The 25,732-nt window shown below is 41.6% G+C and overlaps 1 protein-coding gene across 1 annotated transcript in view; it reads left to right on the top strand.

Annotated features, from left to right (window-relative positions):
- SREK1IP1 (SREK1 interacting protein 1) overlaps nucleotides 1–25,732 on the top strand; it is a 52,851-nt gene that overhangs the window by 12,978 nt on the left and 14,141 nt on the right. Inside the window, exon 3 of the mRNA XM_075589994.1 lies at nucleotides 9,070–9,216. Coding sequence (XP_075446109.1) covers nucleotides 9,070–9,216 — 147 coding nt within the window. The remainder of the gene's footprint in view (nucleotides 1–9,069; nucleotides 9,217–25,732) is intronic.

The raw sequence follows: 25,732 nt of genomic DNA, 5'->3' as shown, positions 1-25,732 counted from the left end.
GTACAGACGTGCTGGAACACAAGATTGAAGATGTCCTGGGATTTCAATCCAACACGGAGGACGAAGTGGTCAGATTGGGCCACATAGTTGAAGAACTGCTTATAAGGAACATCCCAGAAGCGGTATCCCCAGACGTCCTCCAGGCGTACCTCCGCAAACTGTTCCTCACCCTAGTCCCAGACCTATTTGAACATGATCTACAGATGGATCGTGCACACAGAGCACTGGGCCCCAAGTTCACAGACCCTAACCGCCGCAGGGATGTGATTATCAAGTTTCACATGTACTCGGCCAAAGAGAGAATTATGGCCGCGAGCAGGCGAACAGGCGACATACAAATGGAGGACAATCCAATTAAAATCTTCAGTGATCTATCAAGGACAACTATCGGAAAACAAAGAGAGATGAAGCCCCTAATCAACATCCTTAAAGACCAAGGTATTACCTGCCGCTGGGGCTTCTCCTTCAAATTAATTGTCTTCAAAAAATGGCCGCCATCTCACCATTTCCAGACTAGAGGACTCCCCATCGTTCCTAAAAGCTCTGGGACTACACCCCCCACAGAAACGCGGACCAACCCCCAGAGGCCCAGCAAACTCCACGGACGTGGAAATATCCCGCACCTCAGAACGTCTGGCCAACCAGCGGAATCCCTGAGATGCAGTCTACATCCAATATCCTCGGCTGAGACTGCAGCAAAATCACCAGGACGCCTTCACTGACTGTCTCCCCCTTACCTTCAGAACACAGCGGACGACCCCATCCCCTGTAGAGGACCCAGAGCATCGCACCCTCCAGTTCCTGATCGTCTCCCCTTGTCGGTCGATGATGCGGAGCTGCAACTGGGCGCCCTAGGAATCGGAGCCAGATCAAGAGGCCCAGCATGAAAAGCCACCCCAGGTCCCCACTGCACTTCAAGGACCCCCTTCATCACCCCTCATTTCCCCCCTCCCCCCCCCCCCCCCAGAATCCCGGGTCCAGTTTACCCCTCCCCCGTTTCGCTCTCCAGCCCCCCCTCCGCTCTGCTCTTTGGCCCCCATCCGGTCCATCTCCCTCCCCCCTCCTCCCCCATCAAGCGCTTGCCTGGTCCCCCCCCAGCCCAGGTACTTCACCTACCACCTCCCCTCCCCCCCCCCCCCCCTCCGACCCGCTCACCATTCCAACGTCGCGGACCCCTCACTAGCGATCCCCATAGCTGCTTCTCCTGCCACCCGTCTCGCTCCATGGCGAACGCAGCTGGGGCCCACTGATCAGCTCAACGTCACCGCTACGCATCGGACTCCGGAGCACCGCTGCACCAGCTGATTGCCTCATGGACTCCGTCGATCCTGCAGACGAGGTCAGGAACATGTCCTGAAGTTAATCACTATGGGCTCCCCTGTTTTGTTTCACCGGGATGAGAGATCACAACCCCTCCCCCCCCACCCTCATGGACCACAACTCGCCACATAGACGTTCCCCCGCCGCAGACCAGGAGAGCAAGGTCGTATGTGTCCACACTTTCATCCTCCCCAACAGCAATACTGTTATGCTTCCCTACTAATCGCTCTCTGATTTTCCTCAGTAATCCCACAAAGTGGAAGCTCCCCCACTGGCGATCAATACTCCCTCTTTAAGTGCTCCCCAACCTCCCTGCTCGTCTTCCCCCCCCACCCCTTTCTCGCTTCCCCCCCCCTTTTTCAGTGCCTACTCTATTGGCCAACACCTTGTCGAACCCAGATAAGTTGTCATGTGCCTATGACACCACAGTACTCATGTCTGTATGTGTTGTTGCCAATAAAAAAAAATTGTTACAAAAAAAATGGTTTTAGACCTTTTACAAAAAAAAAATGGTTTTAGACCTTGTGCTAAATGTATAGCATGCAAATATAGTGTACGTAGTACAGAGTTCAAATCCAATGTGACAACAAAGGTTTACAAAATTAATTCTGCTATTACGTGCAAGTCAGAATTCATTATCTATTTACTTCAGTGCCCGTGCGGCCTACAATATGTGGGACGCACGGGCCGAACCTTTCAAAGACGGATTTACGAACATGTTTACAACATTAACAAAGGTTTAACCACACACAGTGTATCACATCACTTTTTGATCCACCATAATAAGAACCCCAGGGGTTTGATTTGTCAGCCCATTGAATTATGTACACCCAGTTGGAGAGGGGGTGACAGATTCAAACATGTTAATAGACGGGAAGCCTTTTGGATATACAAGTTGAAGACCCTCTCTCCAAATGGGTTGAATATTGATTTTGAACTTGGGGCGTTTCTGGTTAACTAAGGCTTCACCAATCTGTTATTGGAATTTTGTTATAAACTTTATTACCAATTTCAGTAGTTAGTTAAGATATTGAAGTGTGGACCAAATGAATGGATTTATTTTTAAGTATATAGGTCTATATATATATGACTAAGTCCTTTAAGATGAAAGGGAAATTATTACTGTATGACATGTGTCCTCCGAGTGCTTAGATATCCGTATGCCACTCATTTCTATTTGTATTATTTGTAATGTAGTACTGTTGGGTTATGTATTGTATGTTCTATGCAGTTTGTTTTAGTGACAGGCTGATATGCAAGCTCGTATGTTATGTATGTACCACTTTAAATATCAATTGACTGTTGATTGATATGTGTATATAGGAGTAGTCGTGCATATCCTGTTTATAGATCATAACTACGAAACGCGTAGGGCGGGTGCAAGCTGTTACCCTTTGGACTTATTCAGTGAGGAACTGTGTGCTGTGAGATCAGCATTACAAGCGGAGAGGTCTGTGTGCCTTTAACCCCGCGGGTGTACATGCACAGGCGTGCGTTGGATGCCAGGTAGAGGAGGAGGAGCAGCGTGAGGAGGGGACTAGCCACACGAGTTGTCGGCGTGAGCGCCCCAGCGTGTCTGTTTCCCCCAGCCCGGTGTTCCTCGTGACTGCAGGGAGACTTTGGTGACGGCTTCGGCGTCAGAGTTGGAGCTCTGCGGGACCAGCACAGGGATATCTTTGGACATTTACTTCAGCTTGTTACTGCCTGATATCACCCTGCTTCTTGTAAGTAGGGTTTTGATTTTACCACCTCCGGATCACCAGTTATTTCTCACTGTCTATGGTCCTTTTTTATGACATAGTTCATCGTTTTAATAAATTATTTTAGTCTGTTACTTTTGAGTTGTATGCAGTGTCTTTAGCATAGGCTGTCATTACCCAACAGTTATATGCTATGATCTGTTTTTGTTTGTCTTCTCTCTTTTTACATGACCTGTGAGCAACAGTGCGGATTCTAGAGGATCACAGGACTCGTCTTTTTGGACATTATCTGGTGCCAGGTTTATTTTGTTTAATGTGTTATTCTGTCTGTACTGGACAGTAGTTATCAGGCAACCTATCTTTATTTAAAGAGTGTATTTTTGATTTATTACTAGTTGGTTATTTAGTCACTTTAGCGCTTTATTATTCACAGCATTTTTTCTGAAAGTCAAAAGGCCCAAGTCACCTTTGAAAAATGAATGAAAACAATGGGACATATTATTTATAAAATATTTTACCAGGAAGTAATACTTTAAAACGAGAGGTAACACTCAATGTATGTCCTGGGCACAGAGTTAAGACAAATAATACATGGTTACAAATACAGTTACATAAATGAACAGGGTATACATTATATACAAGACATTGCATGCACAGTTAAAGAAAATATATATTATGGGCGTATGAAACAGTTACAGACCAGATTAAAATGTGAGACAGCCTTAGATTTGAAAGAACTTATATTGGTGGTGGATGTGAGAGTCTCTGGTAGGTTGTTCCAGTTTTGGGGTGCACGGTAAGAGATGGAGGAACGGCCGGATACTTTGTTGAGCCTTGGGACCATGAACAGTCTTTTGGAGTCAGATCTCAGATGATAAATGCTGCATGTGGTAGGGGTGAGGAGCTTGTTCAGATAGCTGGGTAGCTTGCCCATAAAGAATTTAAAGGCAAGACAGGAAAGGTGAACTTTGCGCGTAGACTCGAGTGATGACCAATCTAGTTCTTTGAGCATTTCGCAGTGATGTGTGTTGTAGTTGCATTGGAGAACAAAACGACAAATTGAATTGTAGAGGGTGTCAAGTTTCCTAAGGTGAGTTTGAGATGCCGAGCCATGTACTATGTCTCCATAGTCAATAATTGGCATTGGTATCTGCTGTGCGATACGCTTTCTGACCAGGAGACTTAGGGAGGATTTGTTCCTGTAAAGTACCACTAGTTTGGCATAGGTCTTGGTTGTCAGGGTATCAATGTGCATCCCGAATGTTAAGTGGGAGTCAAACCATATGCCCAGGTATTTAAAACTAGTGACGGGTTAGCGTTTGTTCTAATCTGGAGCTCAGTCGCTGGAAGCTTTAAAAATTTAGTCTTGGTCCCAATTACCATTGTTAGTCTTGTCAGTGTTTAAAAATAGTTTGTTTTTTCGAAAATCCAGTTTTCGAGTCTCAAAAAGTCAGACTGAAGTATGTGTTGAAGGTCAGAGAGGCTATGGCTGTGTGCATATAGGATTGTGTCATCTGCATACATGTGTATTGAGGCTTCCTTACAAGCTGTGGGAAGATCATTAATGAACACTGAGAAGAGTAGGGGCCCCAGAACAGAGCCTTACGGGACACCACAGGTGATATCCGGGGGGTTGGAGTTAGAGCCTGAGATGGACACATGTTGGGATCTACCTGATAGGTAGGACTGAAACCAGTTTAAAGCATGCTTCCCTATTCCAGAGCTCTGGAGTTTGTTAAGCAGGATAGCATGATCAACTGTATCAAAAGCCTTTGCAAAATCTAAGAATACTGCACCAGTAAGAATGATGGCTTTGGGTTTATGCATGAGGCACCATGCCCTTAGTTCGTCCAGTTTGGGCAGCAGGCTCCGGATATTTATATGGGCGACACATAGTCCTTTTTGGAATTTAAAGGTGGAATTCTCAGGGGCATGGGACAGAGTTGAAATGGGAGGACCTGGGTTAGGCTCAATATCGCCTAATAAAGAGAGTAATAGTATGAGTAGAAATTTGGGTAGTTGTTTGCAAGTTGTAAATTTGTGGTGTTTGCCATTAGGCCTCGGCCATGGTTCCTGATTGCTGGCGGAGGCGCGCTGAGGCTGAGGGAAAGAGGGTGCTATCCCTGGCCTTAGAGGGCCGTCCGGGGGCGTGTCGGCAGGCGGGCCAGTGACGTCATGGAGCTGGTTCGCCCTTATTGGACGAACTGCTCACGTGACCGGCCCTGCGCTCCGGCAAGCGGGAAAATGTAAAATTTTCCTAAGATCTACGCTTCCGCGTGCTTGCGTAGGCGAGCCCTTACGAAAGCCGCTCTCATTACGGCTGTAGGGGCTCAGTGACGAGCGGAAGCATGCCTCCGCCCGCAAGCACTATCCATGGACACGGCCTTAGAGTGAGCAGTGGTTGGTGTGCTGGTTTTTAGAGTTCTCCACCAACATTCAGTAGATAGTGCAAGGCTTTTGAGTTGTCCAGGGTGTATGGTGATGTATCGTGTGGGCCAGGATGGAGGTGTTTGTAGTGTATAGAGGGAGTAACTTCTCCATGAGGCCAGGAGAAAGAAAAAAGTTAAGATGCATAGCGGGTTCATTATGCCAGAGGTAGGCAGTACTGCATGGAGCTGTTGTGAGCAAAGTGAGTGTGTGCAGACTAAACAGCAGGGGTGTGCCTGTTCCTTGTCAAATGTTTTGCTGCATTGCAATGCTGGAGTCAATTCAGGGTTTGAGTGGGTGTGGGAGGTATTTTGTGCAGTCTGTTTTGGGAGAGGCTGCAGTAAAATAAGTTATAAAAGGGTGGGGGTTAAAATATACAGTTTAACAAGCATGGGATCAAAGTGTGGTCATATAAGCTCACCGTTTGTTGCCTTGAGTAAGAGAGTTTGCAGAAATGATGCAGCCCCCAGTCAAACTATAGTCTAACTATATATTGTCACTTAGAATGATCACTCTTAAGATGCCAATGCTACCCTGCCAATGCAGGGGGGATATTTGTTTTCTACAACTAAAGCAGTCACATGACCCTCCCCCTGCCCCAATAAATCAGCTTTTTCCAGTTGGTCAATTAGCAGCACACAGTTAAGAGGGGGGGGGGGGGGGGAATCCACCTTTTGATATACAAACATTCCAAGAGAGATCAATAGTACAAGCCGGGAGGGTAATTCTTTTAAAACGGGACTTGCAGATCAGGGACATACAAAGAGAGATTAATAGTACAAGCCGGGAGGGTAATTCTTTTAAAACAGGACTTGCAGATCAGGGACATAGGTGATGATCGATGGGAAGCGCAAAAACATGTGTAAATAAAAAATATATAATAGTGTAATTCAATTAATTACAAGTGGAATATGTCTTCATTCTGTCTATGACTGTTATACTCACAAAAGTGAGGGTGGGTCTGTACACGTAATGGTATCTTTAGGTATCTTTAGTGCACTCCTGATGAAACGGAGTAAGGTGAAACGCGTAGAGTGACGTTGAGAGAGGATCCACAGCTGACTCGCTGACCGGAACTGCCCAAACCCGCTGATGTCACATCCGGATCTGCTGAAACGCAACCGTGAGACGCACGCCGAGCAGGGGACAAGCAGGAAAGAAGCAGACAGCAAAACCGGAGGCGAGATCCAATTGTGTATCTAAATGCCTAACTAACTACTAAAATCATGAACCTATACTTACATCACTGCTGAAGCTGGAACACTGGTCTTTAAAACTGAAGGGGCAGCACCTAAAGATACCATTACATGTACAGACCCACCCTCACTTTTGTGAGTATAACTGTCATAGACCGAATGAAGACATATTCCACTTGTAATTAATTGAATTACACTATTATATATTTTTTATTTCCACATGTTTTTGCGCTTCCCATCGATCATCACCTCTTCACTTACCTGGGATTGAGAGAGCAATCCTACCTTGGGTCACAGCTGCATCAAAACTTTGTTTGTATCACCACATTTATTTTTATTTTGGTTAAATTGTTAATATTGTGTTAACATATGTTTTAATTAGAAATAGAGCGCCACTATTTGATATATATTTTCATTGCACTTAGATCAGGGACATACCCAGAGAGATCAGTAGTACAAGCCGTTTTTAGTAATCTGAAGAAGACATAAGACAAGTGGTTTTCAACCCTTTTTTTGTTTAGGGAACCCCAGAATTCGATTGTGAAATTCTGGGGAACCCCAATCCTCACCCCCCCCCCTCTCGTGTCTCCCTCCCTCACACTCTTCCCCCCCTTACACACCCTCTCCCCCACACTTTCTCTCTTACACTCACTCTTCCCCTCTCTCTTCTATATATACATCCACACAGACACACTCCCCGTCTCTACCTCTCTCACTCGCTCACTCACACTCTCGCACACACTCACACACACCCACTGTCTCTTTAAGAGAGCCTCTCCCTCCTGTCAGCCGGAAGTTGACGGCAGGAGCAGAGAGAGGAAAAATACAGTAGCAGTGACCGGAGCTGCTGCTGCTGAGCTCAGGAGTCGCCGGGTCACTTCTATGTGGGGTGATGCTGCACCTCCGGGTCTGGGACTACTGCTGGTAGTTGCTGCATTAACCACAGGGAACATCCACCCCTCTAAATTGGATGACTGCTCCTTTTTTGCTACTTTCATGTGAGTAGCCATTTGTGAGCTTGTCACATTATCATCACATTATTTTATGACATTTCTACACTATGTGATGTCTTTTTATTTTACATGGCTGCAAGCTGCGCCGCTCTGGTCTTTTTTGTAAGAATTATCTAAATGTGTGTCTGAGATTAGATGCATTGTAAATTCTTCTGTATTTGGTGCAATTTGAAAATTACCTGAAAATTACAGGGAACCCTTTAGGGATGGCCGGGAACCCCAAGCGTTCCTAGGAACTCTGGTTGAAAAACACTGTGCTGGAGACTGCCTGAGCCCAGTTTTATGTAGTGCCTTCAGGCCTTCACAAACTTTTGTGTAATGGGAAATGCCATTCTTAAATTATATCTATGGAACCAAGAATCTTCTTGAAGCATTGACCCATGTTGATTTAATAAATACGCAATTACATTTTAGATCTTTGGAAGCAGCGTTTTTACTTCCATACTAGTGGTGAGGACCTTGAACACATTGCAGATTAATGCATTACCAGCTACTAAAGCTGTGAAAGATTAAATTTCAACTAAGGAGAATGCAGAAGGATTAGAACACACAAACAACCTCCTTTGATGGGGATACAAGCCAGTCTTATTTATATGTAGGTGTTTTTTCAATGAGTAACTAAATTGTGCATTATCTAATGCCCCTGCTATTTTTCTTAATGTGTTTGACTTGATGTAAGTTACACAATACAAACTTATAGGTATATTCAAATCTCTGCTGCCATCTGGCAGCAAACATCATGAATGAAAAATATAATGCACATAAAAAAAAAGTTTGCTCAGCTGACTCAGTAAGAGGAGAGGGTCCAAAATTATAAATCAGGCGTATAAGTGATAGATCGCAGTCTATTAGCACAGTTACGTTTTGAGTGAATGATGATGAATTTATGTGGAATAACCAGTTCCCAAAACATGAGGGACCACTGGACACACCGGATTTTAGAAATAACCGATGTACTTGCACATGTGAGTGCACCTCCATTTCCATATGAAGAGCATGTTGGGTGGTTGCCTCAGAAACCTGTTCTGTCTCAGTGCCCTGAGAAGAAGGTTGAGAACTACAGTACTAATGGTGTCATGAAATAGTTGAAGGACATGGCAAAACTTTTCTGAGTGTTCTGTCTCAGTTGATTTACTTGATTAATTTGATGGGAAAACAACCATACCGCTAAGTCACACACTTTTTAGAGTATGGTAAGCAAACCTCTAGAATTTGAGTGTCCTGATTGTACTGCAGTGGTGACTTCATTAGTGCCTTTTGGATTTGAAACGCATTATCCATCCTTTTTGTTTCTTGCGTTTTTATTGATATCTGCCAACATAAGGTAAAAAAAAAAAAACATAACCCCAACCATAGATTCTTGTCATAGTGCTTTGCTCTTGTGTTTAGCTTTGTGTTTTTACTTGCTTTCAGCTGGTCATCTCACATTTGAATGTAGAAACTTTCTTCGAGTGGATCCCCAGAGAGACATTGTTTTAGATGTCAGCAGCACTAGCAGTGAAGACACTGAAGAAGAGACCGAAGGGTTGGCAAAAGCTCAGATTTCTGCAGACAAAAAGAGTAAGTTAAATGAACTTTTGTTTTGGATTATTATTGCTAACTATAATATAATCTTTCCCAATAAGGATTACAAATTGTGTATTTTTTTTCATCCTGATTACTTACATACATACATACATACATACATACATACATACATACATACATACATACATACTATACATACATACTATACATACATACATACATACTATACACTCAAATGGCAAATTCTCTCATTTTAAAGCATGATATATGGACCTACAGTTGGGTGAAAAAGAAAGTACACCCTCTTTGAATTCTATGGCTTTACATATTCGGACATAATAACAATCATCTGTTCCTTAGCAGGTCTTAAAATTAGTTAAATACAATCTCAGATGAACAACAACACGACATATTACACCGTGTCATGATTTATTTAACAAAAATAAAGCCAAAATGGAGAAGCCATGTGTGAAAAACTAAGTACACCTTATGATTCAATAGCTTGTAGAACCACCTTTAGCAGCAATAACTTGAAGTAATCGTTTTTTGTATGACTTTCAGTCTCTCACATCGTTGTGGAGGAATTTTGGCCCACTCTTCTTTACAACATTGCTTGAGTTCATTGAGGTTTGTTGTCATTTGTTTATGCACTGCTTACTTAAGGTCCTGCCACAATATTTCAATCGGGTTGAGGTCTGGACTTTGATTGGGCCATTGCAACACCTTGATTCTTTTATTTTTCAGACATTCAGTTGTAGATTTGCTGTAGTGCTTGGGATCATTGTCCTGTTGCATGACCCAATTTCAGCCAAGCTTTAGCTGTCGGATAGATGGCCTCACATTTGACTCTAGAATACTTTGGTATACAGAGGAGTTCATGGTCGACTCCATGACTGCAAGGTTCCCAGGTCTTGTGGCTGCAAAACAAGCCCAAATCATCACCCCTCCACCACCGTGCTTGACAGTTGGTATGAGGTGTTTGTGCTGATATGCTGTTTGGTTTTCGCCAAACGTGGCGCTGTGCATTATGGCCAAACATCTCCACTTTTTGGTCTCGTCTGTCCAAAGGACATTGTTCCAGAAGTCTTGTGGTTTGTTCAGATGCAAGTTTGCAAACCTAAGCCATGCTGCCATGTTCTTTTTAGAGAGAAGAGGCTTTCTCCTGGCAACCCTTCCAAACAAACCATACTTGTTCAGTCTTTTTCAGCCTGTAGAGTCTGAGATGTAACTCTTGGGTTTTTTGCAATGTCTCTGAGCATTGCACGGTCTGACCTTGGAGTGAATTTACTGGGACGTCCACTCCTGGGAAGATTGGCAACTGTCTTGAATGTTTTCCACTTTTGAATAGTCTTTTTTCACTGTAGAATGATGAGCTTTAAATTGTTTGGAAATGGCCTTATAACCCTTCGCAGATTGATGGGCAGCAACAATTGCTGCTCTAAGATCATTGCTGATGTCTTTCCTCCTTGGCATTGTGTTAACACACCTGAATGCTCCAGACCAGCAAACTGCTAAAACTTTGGCTTTTATAGCGGTGGTAACACTTGCTGATGATCAATTAATCAAGGGCATTTGATTAGCAGCACCTGTCTTCTACTTAGCATCTTAATTCCTATGGAAGCAGTAAGGGTGTACTTAGTTTTTCACACATAATTTCTCCATTTTGGCTTTATTTTTGTTAAATCATGACACTGTGTAATATGTCATGTGGATTTTTTCATCTGAGGTTGTATTTACCTTTTTTGTAGACCTGCTAAGAAACAGATGATTGTTATGTCCTGATATGTAAACCATAGAATTTAAAGAGGGTGTACTTTCTTTTTCACACAAATGTATGTGCATCTGGAGAAACAAAACGTGCATAACAAATTTGAATAAGCAATAAAGAAGGTATTACTTGTCCAAGTGCTTTCTAAATGTCAGTATCCTTTGTTTAAAATGTCAGTCCTATTTGGCTAAATAACTTGCAGATTGTTAATTTGCTAGTTTTATCTATTTTGTGTACAAGATTTTATTTGAAATGGACTTTTGGTGTAAGGTTTTTATTAAATAATATGTTTGTGATGTCTCCAGCCCTTATCCTATATGCTGTGATAATTAATGTTCTATCTGAATTGAGCTCAGAGACATTACTGATATGGAAAAGCAGCTTCACAGGTTTTATATACTCGAATCCTGGCAAGATATACTGTCGACATCCGTGAGAACTATGTTATGTTAACCATATTAATGTCTATATGATCTTCAAGATCTGTGTAACTGCAAATATTTTGTAAAAATATTATACGGAAGATACAAAAAATGTCTCGTGTAGAGATGTGTGAATTTCTCCGTGTTTGGTTCACTGAATTCCTTTGTGTTGTTTTTACTTAATTCACAAAAACCTTACAATTTGGAATTTGAATAAACTTTTCACCTTGGCATTCAGGAAACAAATTGTTTTTTACATTTGACTAAAAATACCTAAATATTCAAGTTCATTAGGATTAAAAGTGCTCTTTGCTCAAGATATTTTGATTTGGTGCCAATCCTGAATGAGCAAAATGATTCTGTACTCGCTGTGTAGAGGAGTAGAACTGTGTATGCAAAATGGTGACCTGGAATATCTCACATCAAAACTGTTTAATTGTCTTTATTATCTAGTTTGAGATCTTCGTTCAACGTTTCTTACACAGTAGGGGTAATTCAGCCTACTCGTGGTGGTTTATTTTTTTTTTTTTTACTTTTTATTTACCTAATGCAAGAATATATGCATAGAAGTAAACATTTTGCTTAGCTGAACTTCTCTTTGGATGCCATTGGCCTCAGTCTCTGCTGCTTCTTCGGTCCTGGAAGTAACACAGAAAGATTCATAGATTTTCCCCGCCCAGGAACTCTGTCACTCAGACCTCAGCGTGACCAGGAAGTGGCAGTCTTGTGTGAGTGAGTGGTTGTGAGGTCCGCGGGGGAAAGTGGTTATGTTGTGGGTTTCACATTTACAGTGACCATCCACACTTACATGCCTACATTGCTAATTTACCTAATGAAACAAAGGCAGTGTGGCTATATTGCAGCTGTCTGGGAAAAAACAAGAGGTCACAGCTTTAAACGTTGGGTCTGGCATGTTGTGGTCCTGGAAAGACTTGCAGCTCTTCTTGAGAGAAGTGCTATAAATGTGCTGTAGTGTGATGACCCTGTTTTGCATCGGAAGGTAGGCATGACTAGGGGGTATCCAATTCGTCTTATCGATTGGGAGACCCGTGGGTGGTGACCACCCCTTCTCTTTTTTTTTTTTTTTTTTTCTTTTCCCCCTTTTTGTCCGACCTTTTTGAGTTTTGGTATATTATGTAGTGTATTTTTATAGTCTGTATATTATATCATTCCCTATGTTTGCCATTTTTTTTCTTCCTGTACCCCATGAAATATGCAAATAAACAGTTTAAAAAATACATTGTGTATGTTGAACTTCCCTCTTAATAATAGAGAGCTCTTCAGTGCTGTCATGTTTTACCCGTGCTTTCGGCATGGGCCTGGAGGGAGGGGAGTGGAGCATCTTGAACCACGTGGCAGCTAAGTTATAGCAAGCATAAGTCAAACGGGCATTTTTTTTTTAGAAATGAGATTTGATCAATAATTGTTAGCATATTATTTTTGAAGAAACGTTTCTTATACATAATATAATGATATGCGTTTAAAAATGGTTTATTGTCTAAAGCGTGCTGCTCAATATTTGGATCAAGTATCAACAACTTTTAGTTGGAAGATACCTGGGTTATAAAGTTAAAATATAGCTTTGCTGTCTTCACTTCCCTTCAGACTCTCTTAGAAAAACATCAACGTTGCAGAAAATGTGGTATTTGGTGCCATTCGAGGATTTTCCTGATGTTACTGCCTTAATACTGGACTTGGTAAAATGTTGTTATAGATGTCCAATAAAGCCTTTCCACCTTCATACATTACCTTGCTCTCACTGCTCTCTGTCTCAATCTGTGAGGATTCGGGGATCGCATCCCTTGCGGCGCGGTTTCTCCGCTCTACATATCAGTACTGCAGCAGCCGCTGCCTCCAATCCGCCCCCCCGCTGGTGCGCGCACCCCACTCTGTTTACAGAGCGCACCCGCTCCTCTTCTACCAGGTCACTGACCTTTGCTCCGCCCCCTCGGTTGCGCCAGACCTCCACTGCGTGCGGTGTGCACACGTGACGTCGCGCAACGAGCCCCAGCTGCGAGTCAAGATTGCTGTGAGCCCTTGTCTTCCTGCAGCCTATCCCTGTCTTCGCTAGGGCCACGCCTCCGCTCCACCTCCTGCCTTATTGGTCACTTCCTGTATAAGAACCTGCTCAGTCTCGTTGCTGAACATAGCTTTGTGTAGCCTTTGCGTGTGCCTGTCTTGTCCAGCCCAGTCTTGTCTTATTCTCTGCAGTTAACCTCTCGTGTACCGACCTGGCTTTGCATTTGGATTCTCTCTGACTCTTGACCCCTGGCTTACGGATAACGACTACGAGTACCTCTTCAACCCCAGACCACAAGCTTACGGACTTCAACTACGTGTACCTCTCCAACCCACGGACCCCGGCAAGTATTGGATTAACCCTTTCTTCATACCCAGACCCAGCAACGCTGCAAACCACCTTGTGGGCTCGCCCCCACTACTGTGGGTGTGTGGCATATTCCTTCCCACCTCAGTGCCGGGGTCAGGTCTTGTTTGTGGGCTCGCGCAAGCGTTGCACAATTCCATTTACTGCTCCAATTCTCTCAAATAACAAGCAAATTTCAGAAATGCACCAGCCTTCTCCGCTTGTACATCATGTTCCCACTCCCTTCCTTACAGATTGTAAACTCCTTGGTGCAAGGGCCCTTCTTTACGAATGCACCAGTGTATTTTAATGTTGGTACATCATTTTCTGACCGCATTGTACTGCACTGTGGAATATATGTTGGCGTGTTATACATAATACATTTTTTGTGTGCGTTGTGTGTCTAGGAACTTCAACTAAGCCTATAATGAATTTACATTTTCTAATCTGTTATTCGCCATTGGCGATTGTGAACGTGTATTCACTTGGTATTGTTACCATCAAGAAAATAGATGCTTTCTTGTAACATGGAAGCCTATATTCCATTAAGTAATGAGTTGAAGTGTAAAAAAGTTAAATATCACTGCAATACAGCTCAACCCCGTTATGGTGTGATCCGCTACAACGCAGATCCGGTTATAACGCAGTGTGAGCCCACCTTGGGCTATTGGCAATGAATCAGTTAATGCATTTTCCTGACGTATAGCATTTTTATTTTGCTGTTGCCGCAAAAGGCGCACGCGCACAGCAGCCCAGGCGGGATTGCAGAGATAGGAGGCAGACGCGGAACCCACTGTGGATCGCGGCAGCCAATTTTTTCCTGTGATCCCAGTTATAATGCGGTCGCATCGGGTGGACCCCTAGCACCGCGTTATGACGGGGTTCAGCTGTATTCATTCATGTTATGAAGCGCACTTGCTATTTCTACAGCTATAAGATTAGTGCAGAGAGGAACACTGGGACAGCATGATACATCAACTGTACCTAGAGAAGTCTTGGTGCGACCTTTATACTAAAGGCTTTTTACCTGCTGTAAGAAATGTGTGCATGGGTACATTTAATGGAGACCGATTTAGGGTGAAATTATATCATGGCTTTGTGCCTGTTCTGTAAAACATATAAAAACAAACACACGGTTTCTGTTGTTGTAGCTGTAGAGGAAGACCTCTCTGTTCTCCTGGGTCAGCATCTTTGTGTGCTATGACACACTCTGTGTACAGCTATAGATGTCTTGCTGTCGGCATACAGTCCTTTTGTGTGCATCAAGACATCATATTTTCCTCAGGTCAGCCCAGTTGTGGGCTAAGGAAATCTCTGCAGTCCTCTTTCTCATCTTAGCCCAAATGTGAGCTTTGGAATGTCTCATGTTTCTCACATCAGGCTTTTTCTAAGAGTCCTAATCACAGATGTGGAGTCTGTTTGATTGCCTGTGTACAATTAACCAGCACACTACTGGATTTAGAGGCCGTTTCTCTCAAACAGTGATAAGTCCCTGTTACACTCGCCTACACTTCTTTTTTTTTTTTTTTTTTTTTTTTTTTTTTAATTAAATGGTTTTACACCATATGTTGCTTCTCTTTAATATTTCTCTTTTTGAATATGCACTGAGGATCTCTTCTCAATTATGGAATAAGTGACGTCATCTACCGCAGTGAGGCCACTGACCCATATAATCATATCCCATTTTTTCGCACCTGAATTAATCACACTGGATACTTTTTGCTCGTGCTCTTTGGACAGTCTGAACATTTGGAGCTGTGTCTTAGCGAGGGGCTGGAAATTATATTTATGTATTTTAGTGAGATACCAGGGTGTAAGGTCATTTGTGCTTAATACAATTAGTGAAGCCATATATTTTAAATTTTTATCATGAGCTTGTACTAAACAATTATCACTTAAAATCAAACAACTTATAACGCAGATGCTGCTGCAATGAAAACGTGAGTTAAATTAAGCTATAATTATGTAAACATTTTAATGTAAATTAAAGTCAACCGCACATCTTCGTGCCACTGATGTGCTTCTCTTTTCCAAAGAAAAGTAACATAGCAACATAGTTGCTGGACAAAAGAATTACTATTGTGGTTTATCTATTTTCTCCTATGTGCAAGTCTGTCTAGTTTATGGATAACCAATCCATATAAAACAGCCCCCATTCTATCGGAACTATACTTCCTATTCAAGTGTCATGTACTGCCCTTGCAACAACAAAAAAGCGTAATATCTATAACCAAGTCCCATGTTCAATATAGCAAGAAACTGGACAGTGTTCAGTTAACTATGCATTAGCCTTTTCACTTTGCTCAAACTTGATGTATGAATGGTGTCTTCACCTGCGGCTCAGTATACAGAGTAGGACCTGAACATTTGAGTCATTCAGCTGATGAAACACAGCAGAGGTTATAACAAAATATGTTAAATCTACTTCAAAAGCGCAAACTATGTAGTGGAGAAAAAAAAAACTAAAAAATATATAGTATTAGTAGTATTTATGTGTTTCAATGTCCATATAAATCTCTGTTATATTCACTCACAATTATCTTATTCTTTCAAGGCTTCATTGCAGCTCAATTAAGGTCAAACAGACCAAAAATGCCAAATTTAAGCCTTATCACTCTACTATTCTAAAGTAGACCCAAGATTGGCATGGCTTGCACTGTACATTTTAATCTTTAATAACAAATGGTGATCAATAAGAGATGCTGAGGGTGGATATATAGATAGTCTTGTGTGGAATTTAAATCTAGTGTTGCAGAACCAATCTACTGCTCCATTTGAACCTTTTACAAGAAACGGATGCTAAACCCTCTTGCTGAAAACTGCAATTTAATAGCAATTATGTCAGCCAGATGAGTCCGCAAACTACAGGCTCTCTCGATAGAAGAACGCTATTTGCCATTCCATGAAAAGGTGTTACTGATTACAATTCTCCAGTTCTGTCCAAAGGTAACGTTATGCTTTCATACAAATCAGGAGATTATTCTAACTTCATTGTATCTGCATCCAAGGAATAAGGAAGGAACCTGCACTCGCTGGATGTGAAAAGGCGTTTTGTGGAATACCTCAGAAAAACACAGGAATGTAGGGACTCATCCCATTTTCCTGGAAATACAAGGGACAGAGAGCTTCAAAGAGGTCTTTTGTAAGAAGGATAATACAAACAATAGGGATAGCTTACAGAGGCCCCACGCTCTTCCCCCAAAGCATTTAAATTAAATGCCAGAGAAGTGTGCGCAAAGGCTCTGTAACTCACTTAGAAAAAAATAGTGCTATACGCGCTCTAGCGCTGGATCCATATGATATGCTGTCAGAAATAATCACAGGATATGGGGCTGATAATAATGAATAGGGAGTCAAAAAACAACTCCCAGGTGGTGAGGAGTTCCTAAAAGAGACAAAATTACCCTGAAGGGAGAGATAGAGGCTTGCTAGCAGGGATCATGTAATGGCCGCTTTTCACTGCTCCCGCACCTTTTGAGCCAATAGGAAGCCCTGACATAATCGGATTCGGCTTCCTATTGACCCACGTGACGTGAGCGCTTTTAAAAGCTGAGAGACCGGCACCTGCTTTTGGAGGTCTGTATCTCTGAAAGCAAGGGGTCTCCAGAGCATATATTAATGGGGATCAGCTCTGGAGACCCCCTACTTCAAACCTATGTGAAGAAAAACCCCACAAAAGAAATGCCAGCTTGATTGTTCCTTTAAAATATAGCTGTGGTCTACAGTACACTAATGACATTATGGCACAGTAGTAATAGTTTTCTTCTATGAACCAGTCCTTATGTGCCTTAAGGTCAACATATTTGACCTAGAATTTTGAGTCCTGCAATTGTGACATACTTTTCCTCCTGTGTCCCACAACCTTGAACCTTGATACTCTGTGTGTTAAATGACAATACCAAGCAATATGTCCCACCTGATCACATGTATAGCATTTAAAGGCTTCTCTTTTTGTTAAGGGTCTTTTTGGTTTTGTCTGAGGGCCTGTACTGACTATACTTGGTTTTGGGTGGAGGGCCTTGGACTGCAAAAACTCTCCCTTTATTGGCTTTTTGATCTTGAAAAATTGCTTCAGCCCTCTTTTAAGCAATTCAAAACGCGTCCAAATTGATTTTGAGCATACACATGTAGACCTACCAATGAGCAAATATCATGGAGCAGTTTCTTCAATAATGCCCTCTTATAAATGTCCTTTATGCTCCAGTTGGCAGTGTTTAATTTTTATAGTGCAGTCTGTCATTATACTCTTGTACAGATTCACCCTTCTTCTGTGTACTTTTCTCAATACCATCATGGTGATCTGCTTTCTCTATATCCAGTGCTTTCAACAGCTCTGCAAGCAACAGCGACTTTGTTCTTGGGACAGTCAACACAGCGTAGGGTATACTGGCCCTTAAAGTATTGTCCATACTCGCCACAATTGCATCAAATGTTTCTGTTCTTTAAACTTCTATGGACTATTTTAAGCTGACCAATTCTCATCACAACAGCCACTGGATCATCCCCTAAGCCAATGCTATTTATTAGGAGGGATAGAGGAGGTAGCAAAGCAGATTTTTAATGGAGGTTAATATTGCCTGCCATGAAAGGTGATTGATCGGCAACCCCCTGGTTCCTGAGATAATTACCGGAGAAGGCACCAGTGTTTCAGTCCCCGCCAGGGTAACAAAATAGCGTTTTATATCTAGGAAGGGGCAACATCTTCCATTGCGGCTTATTATTGGTCCCCGTGACACAGAAAATTAAACTCTCGACTCGCGCTGTAGCGTTTTTACTTCCTATTTAAAGGAAGTAAAGCCGCTACCATTACTGGAAGGGATCTTGACAACCAGCGTTCCACGGAGCTGAAAATAGCAAGGTTCAGCTCTGGGCACCCCTGGTTGTCACCCTGCACAAAACAGAAGTAGGTTAGGTAGAGGGGGATTTCTGCATTACTTTTCATTCGTAAACAAAATGTCTCTTATCTTTCTAGTAAAGGAGATGACGTCCCTATAGGTTTATATATTAGGTGTATGTGTACGTTTGCTGAAGTATTCACCCCCTGCAAATTTTTCACATTTTGTTGGCACCTGAGCATACTCCACGACGTTTTCAAATGAGATTTTACATGTAGAATCAACAAAAACTACTCTAAATTGATGGTTCGAAAATGCATACCGACTATAATGAAGATTTATAGAGAAACAGAATAATCTAATTTGCATAAGTAATCAACCCCTTTGCTACTGCAGCCCTAAATCACTTCAGGTGCAAATGAATTGTTTGATTACTCACACACACAAACCATTTCACTCATTTTGTGACCTTTCAAAGTGGTTTTAAGGTGTGTAGATAATTTCCCTTCGGTATATAAAGGCTTTCAATCTGTAACCCACATAGCGATCCAACAAAGCAACCATTAAGATCAATGAGCTTTTGAAACCAGTCATGGATAAAGGGGTAGAGAGGCACAGAGTAGGATACAAAACTGTGCATACAAAGGACTGGAGCATAAACGCCACATATGTCAAGGCAGTGCTGTTTTCAGAAATCCGTGACACTGCACAGCTACTGGAGTAGCTCTTTAGCCCCATATTCATTAAATGGAGGCCTGAGAATCACTGGGCATTATTATTTTGAAACTGTGATGGTGCTAGTCAGGACACTATCACTCGGAAACTTCTATTGACGTCAATGGGCGTTTTCAGTGCGATCTGCACCATTGCAGTTTAATGAATAACCCCCACTGACTCTGAAGGCTTGGTTTCCAGGTTAAGATAGATGACGATATCCAGTGAAAGACATCTCATCAGAAGCATGTAGTAAGTCAATTTGTTTTCAGTTTAAATGAATAGATTGGAAAGTAAATAGGATGCTTGTACAGTTATCACAATAAATTTAGATTGGAGTTTGTTACACTGCTAATGATGCTCCAGCTATAAAGAGTTAATATAGTTATTTTTCTTAAAATAACCTAAATGGAGTATGAACATCCAAACATACCCGTATGCATTTAAAATTTGATGGCAATCTCCAGCTGAAAGACTTTAGTATGATATGTATTGTACCTCGACATGCTACAATAAGAGAAGGGACTGTGCTCTTCAGTAGGAGGCTCCATTAAAGTTATTGTAATGGCTGAATCTGTTCTAAAGTACTAATGTACAGTACTATGCCATACAAAACAAGCTAGTACAGTGTGTCCTAGGAGATTTCTCTGTATGGTATTGTATTTCTCTTACTGAAGGTCAATACTAACTGTGTTTCAGGCTAAATCGCAAGTAAAAATATGCCATTAACAATATGCTCCAATAAATGTGATTCTGAAAGATCTTTTCATTGACACAGATGTATATTTGTTATTCAGGTTACTAGATGATGGTTTTCTCTTTGCTCCTGCATATTGAAGATCTCGGTCTTCATACCTTTATGAATATAATTTGTTTTCCCTTAACCTAGTTTCTGTAAGCATGATCAGTTATTCCGAACTTTTGCTTGATTACACACGACTGCCAATTAACTGCAGGTTCACAGTATGATCATTCCGTTGGCGCTTTTATCCACAACATTTAAAATGGAGTAAGAGCTGAAAGAATAATTTGTGTGTGTGATATATATAATATATATATATATATATATATATATACACAAAATAGTGAGGTGTGTTATAACAAATATATATAAAGTGATTGTGACCAATGGAATTGCTAAGTACAATATAATTTAGAATATAAATATATAGCATTTAGGAAATGGCTGCACACTCAGTGTTGAGTATCCTACAGAGGCTGTCTGTGCTAGATAGAAAAAAATCCAATTAAAGTAAAGAACAGAATGATCTAATTATCTGCACCAGACAAAATAAATGCAGAAATAGATGGTGTTTATTGACGCCTAACATACAGGAACCCGACGTTTCAGTCCTTAAAGGGACCTTCTTCAGGGGTTACCTCACCAAGTAAACTAATCACATATGACTATCAATAGTGATACAAATAAATTGCTAAGCACATAACGCCACCTCCATATGTGACAACACTAGAATAAATCTAAAAAGTAATAGTCCGTAAGTCAAAGTGAACAAATGAGTATCTAGAACCAAATACAACAACCTAACCGAACAGCACTGAAGCAGAAGGGAAGGGTGTAGGATGAGGGAAAGATAAACAACATGGAGGAATAGAGGAGAGAAGAACAAACAAACACAGGATAAAAACACACACTCGGATAAAGAGATCCAAAAAATGGGGGGTAAAAAAAAAACTCCATCGCAGGTCCAGCTTCAAAAAAAGGATCTCCTCGGCCTTTGGATGATTTCTATAAAAGAGAAGCACAAACTGCCATTTTTTATATTTGTTTTTTATTTCTTGAGTAAAACTTTTTATACGTACTTCAATATGGCACTTTGTGCTTCTCTTTTGTAGATATATAAAAAAAAAACTGATAATTGGCACCAATTTAAAACCTCTATTGAATTTCGGCTGTGAATGTGACGGTGAAAAATAATAATCAAAAAAGGAATGAATAAAGTGACGATACAAAATAGGGAAATGACACAATAAATAAATATTGAAAATGTGTGACAAACTAATGCAATAAATATATAAATGGTCCAAAAATGGACTTGTATTAACAAGGAACGAGAAAGGATCCTGGGAATAGTGACCGCTCCTTAAAGAATGAACCACATCCTCCATCGATACATAAAAACAAAAGAGCGCACATTACAGGAATATGTGAAATGTAATGTTTATGAATACTTACTGTATATAGAAAGTCACAGGATAAAACACAATGTTATAAAAAAAAAAAAATTGTTGCAAAGTCCAACAGTCATATAATCAGTGATGAAAAACCAGTCCTGTTGGTGTTCTGTTCACAAGAATGAGTGGTTGGCTAGCCTGTAATGGAGTGAACTGAGTAATGTTTGTATTGAAGAGAAACCTATTGAAAACGCCCCCATTCAAAATCCTCTTTCCGTAAAAGCCTTACATGAGGCCAACTCCGATCACGCTTTTAAATAAGAGACTATCTTTCTGCCCGGGGTCCACTGCCAATTCATTTGAATTGTTTGTGGATCTGAACAGTTTTATATCGCAAGATGACCTTCAAAATACATTTTCTATTAAAGAAACCAAGGGATAGAAAATTGTTGTTTGATTCTAGGGATCATGATCATATTTAAAACCTAACCTCTCCCTTCACTGAATTGGAAAGGTAGTTCAGATACTACTTATATACCTGATGATGCCTGGTTAGAAAATGTAGATAATTGATAGAGATTTTTTCTGGTTTTACACACGAAATAGGAACACATATCTGGTGAGGGGGCTTAATGTTGTCTGATCATTCATTCCCCATTTACACCAAAATAATACACTCTTTTTTTCCCCCCCCTAATTAAGCTAAGCAAACTTTTATTGATAACTTCTATACATTGGTATAAACGATTTTCAGAAGTTACGTAAAGGAAAGTGTTATATGAAGGATAATCTCACATTAGGAGAACAGAGGGCCCTTAAATAATTAACGAATATTGATAGCCCTGTTATTAGACAAGCTGATAAAGGGGGTGGTATTATATTGCAGTATGTATGTGTAGCCGAGTCCCCCTACCCTGCCTCCGGTGCGGGGCAACTGCTCGGTTGTCTGCGCAGAGCTCCGGCCAATCGGGAGGTGGGACCGGCCATGCTGATTAGGTGTGCAGTGTGGTGAGGCGGCCATGCACGATGTTGGGACGGTGGCGGCCATCTTGGGACGGCTCCGCAGCCGCTGGACTACAAGTCTCAGGATCCTCCGGGGGGAGGGAAACACCACATGGGGCTGTCCCAGCCAATAGGGCTCTGAGGAGGAACAGGATATCCCCCGCACACGGGTAGCCCGCGAGTCAGTTCTGACGGAGGCACCGAGGAGACAGGTAGTGTCCCGGGAGCAGTAGCTTCCTTGGCTAGACCTTGCCCCGTAGGCCCCAGCTAGGCCCTGAGCCACCCCTGCGGAGTGTTGCAGGGAAGGTCCCAGATAAGGACTCTTCCCCTTTATTAATATAGTAGTACTATTGCGCTGGTGACCGGACGACCATGTGGCGCACTGCGGCCTGGGACCAGGCCACAGTACCCAGAGACACTGTGGCTGGAGCTCGCACTGAGAGGAGGATCTGGATGCTTTGGAGAGAGGGGATTTGTGTTGGGGGACCCGCTCCAACCCATCACGCCATGCAGCACCTGAGTACTGGAGTACCCAGGCAGGTACCCAATGTGCACCTACATCCACAGGGGGTAGCGCTACCTCACATTTTGGTGGGACTTGCTGGGACAGCAAATAAAAGGTTAAATGCTGCACACCAAATTAGATTTGTTTCAATACGTACATTTACTGGTGCTCGTGGCTCAGGGAATACCTGTCAGAAATTTCCAGAATCAGTGTATCAGAGGGTGATTCAGAGCACTACGGATTTTCAAAAAGTTAAATTTGTCGGATTAACACCTGACAATAAATGTAACTTTTTGAAAATCTGTAGTGCCCTGAATCATCCGCTGATACTTACTGGGACAGGACACCAGGGGTATTGGTGCCACAGCACCTTCGGTACTTTGGGGGAACCAGCAAGTGTTGGGTCACTGGGGTTATACAGAGGGTACAAGTGTTATATGTTATACATGTTAGTAAGTGTTTACAGTAAAGCTTAGTTATATACTTTGTGTGGTGTATTATTCTTTACTGTGTATTGGTTCCTGTGAAGGGTGATCCCTCATAGGTGGAGGCGCTGCACACAAAGGAAAAAGAGCTCACCCCAGGCTCACAGTGGTGGAGGCTTAGACTTCCGGTGAGCAACAGGTACAGCAGCACTCTTAGTTCCCTTTGGCATAGGGAAAGGGGGCTACACATGTACATCTTTTGAATGACCTGTTCTCATACATTAAAGACTCTACAAAAGATTTTCAGGAATTGCTTAACAAGATTCTAAACAAGGCTCATTGTAATAATAATAATAATAATAATAATAGAAGAATCAGTGGAGTAGGCTTGATTTGTTAACACGAGATGGACAAACAACAAAGTGCTGTGTGAAATCTCATCAGAAAGAGCTGCCAGAATAGGAATTCAGATGACAGTGAGATACAGGCTTCAAATAATCAAAGGTGTATGCTCCAACATTAGACCATGAAGTAGAAGACATCTACCATGAAATCAATCAACTTCACAACAAAGGAAATTGTCACCAAGATCGTTATGGGAAATTTCAATGCAAAGATTGGTGCCATGGTGAAGCATCAGTTGGTAAGTATGGTTACAGTAACAGGAATGGATGCGGGGACAGATTTGTAGCATTTGCCGAATGTGAAAACTTCTTCATGAATTAATTCTTCAAGAAGAAAGGAAATAGAATGCACATTGAATGGGCCCAATTCAGTGCAGAATTAAATTGACTGTATCCTAACTAACAAGAAACACGTGCACAGCCATTAACCGTTTTGACACAAGAGTAATCACCGATTTAGGTTCGCCTGTAGATGACATCTGAATGCAAAGTGTGAAAGAAGAAAATTGATTAAAACAAAGACAAAAGCAATCGGCAACAATAACTTTAAGAATAACAGCAGAAATAATGCTAATGCATGGGGGCACTTTACCAAACACTTCTGAAGATTGTAGTTGAAAGTGCAGAACAAACTGGTGGAATTGCTAACAAAAAAACAGGATTAGAAAATATCTGATGAGACAAAACCATTAATGAGGAGACAGGAAATGAGGCAAACCCAAGACGTAAGTGTTGAATATGCAAAGCTGTACAAGAAACTTTGCAAATATATAAATGAAGATGTAAGAAAATGTAACACTGATATGATGAAGACTATTGAAGATAACACAAGCTTAAAGAAAACAAAGCAGCGATTTATGGTTGGGAGGAAGCAAATCAGTGCCCTCAAACGAGACAATGGATCACCAGTAAAAGACACTGCACTTATTATGAAGAGAGGTAAAGACTTTTACATGAACACATGCGAGTACAAGGGGGAAGAAACCACAAATGATGTTCTATGAGTCCTTCCAGAAGTTGCAAAAGCAATAAAATCAATGAAAAATTGGAATGCCCCTGAGGAAGATGGAATTGCAACTCAAATCTTGAAAAAAAAAAATCCTTGCAATACTCTTTACATGCTGCTTGAAAACTAAATTTCTAGAGCAACGGAGTAATGCCATAATTATCCTCATCCCCAAGAAAGGAGGCAAAGAAGACCTAAAGAACTACAGGCCAATCAGTCTAATGAATACAATCTACCACTCGGCTTAGAATTCATAAATTGCGAAAAAGCATTTGATTCAGTCTACATCTCGGCAGTTCTAGATGCATTAAGAAGTGTCTATCTCAGCCTCCCATTGTATGTTACTGGTAGGGTTCACCAATGTTCTGTTCTGGGGCCCTTACTTTTTTCTGTCTTTATAAATGACCTGCCCACAGTTTGTAAGACAACTTCTTTGCACATGTATGCTTATGATCCTATCATATCTTTGCACATGTATGCTTATGATCCTATCATATGTATATATACACGCAGCCCCAGCCTCTGTGAACTTAAATGTACAGCAATCTGATTTTGCAAAGGTTAAAAACTGGGTCACTCAAAATGAACTGTTTTTAAACACGTACATAACTGTAACTATGCTACTTGGGACTAAAGCTACATTTGTGAAGGTTCCCATGACATAGCTATTCACCAGAACCAGCTTTAACACTAATCTTGCACCTGTTAGTACTAACTTTTTAAATACTTAGGTATGTGGCTAGACTCCGATTTAAGATTTGGATGGCATATGGACAAACCGACATTCAAAATCTATTCCAAACTGTGTGTACCTTATAGAAATAAATCCTGCCTAAAGCCATTTATCAGAAAGCGCAGTGCACAGCAGAAGGTAATGCCAATTATTGACTATAGTGTATGGTACAGCACACCAAAATCACCTTGACAAATTTGACATTATTTACAGCACCATTTTCTGTTTTGTCTTGGT

The sequence above is a fragment of the Ascaphus truei genome, chromosome 1 (assembly GCF_040206685.1).
Source record: "Ascaphus truei isolate aAscTru1 chromosome 1, aAscTru1.hap1, whole genome shotgun sequence".
In the NCBI taxonomy this organism is placed as follows: Eukaryota; Metazoa; Chordata; class Amphibia; order Anura; family Ascaphidae; genus Ascaphus; species Ascaphus truei.
Note: the sequence above shows the minus strand (reverse complement) of the source record. Positions and strands in the feature narration are given on the sequence as shown.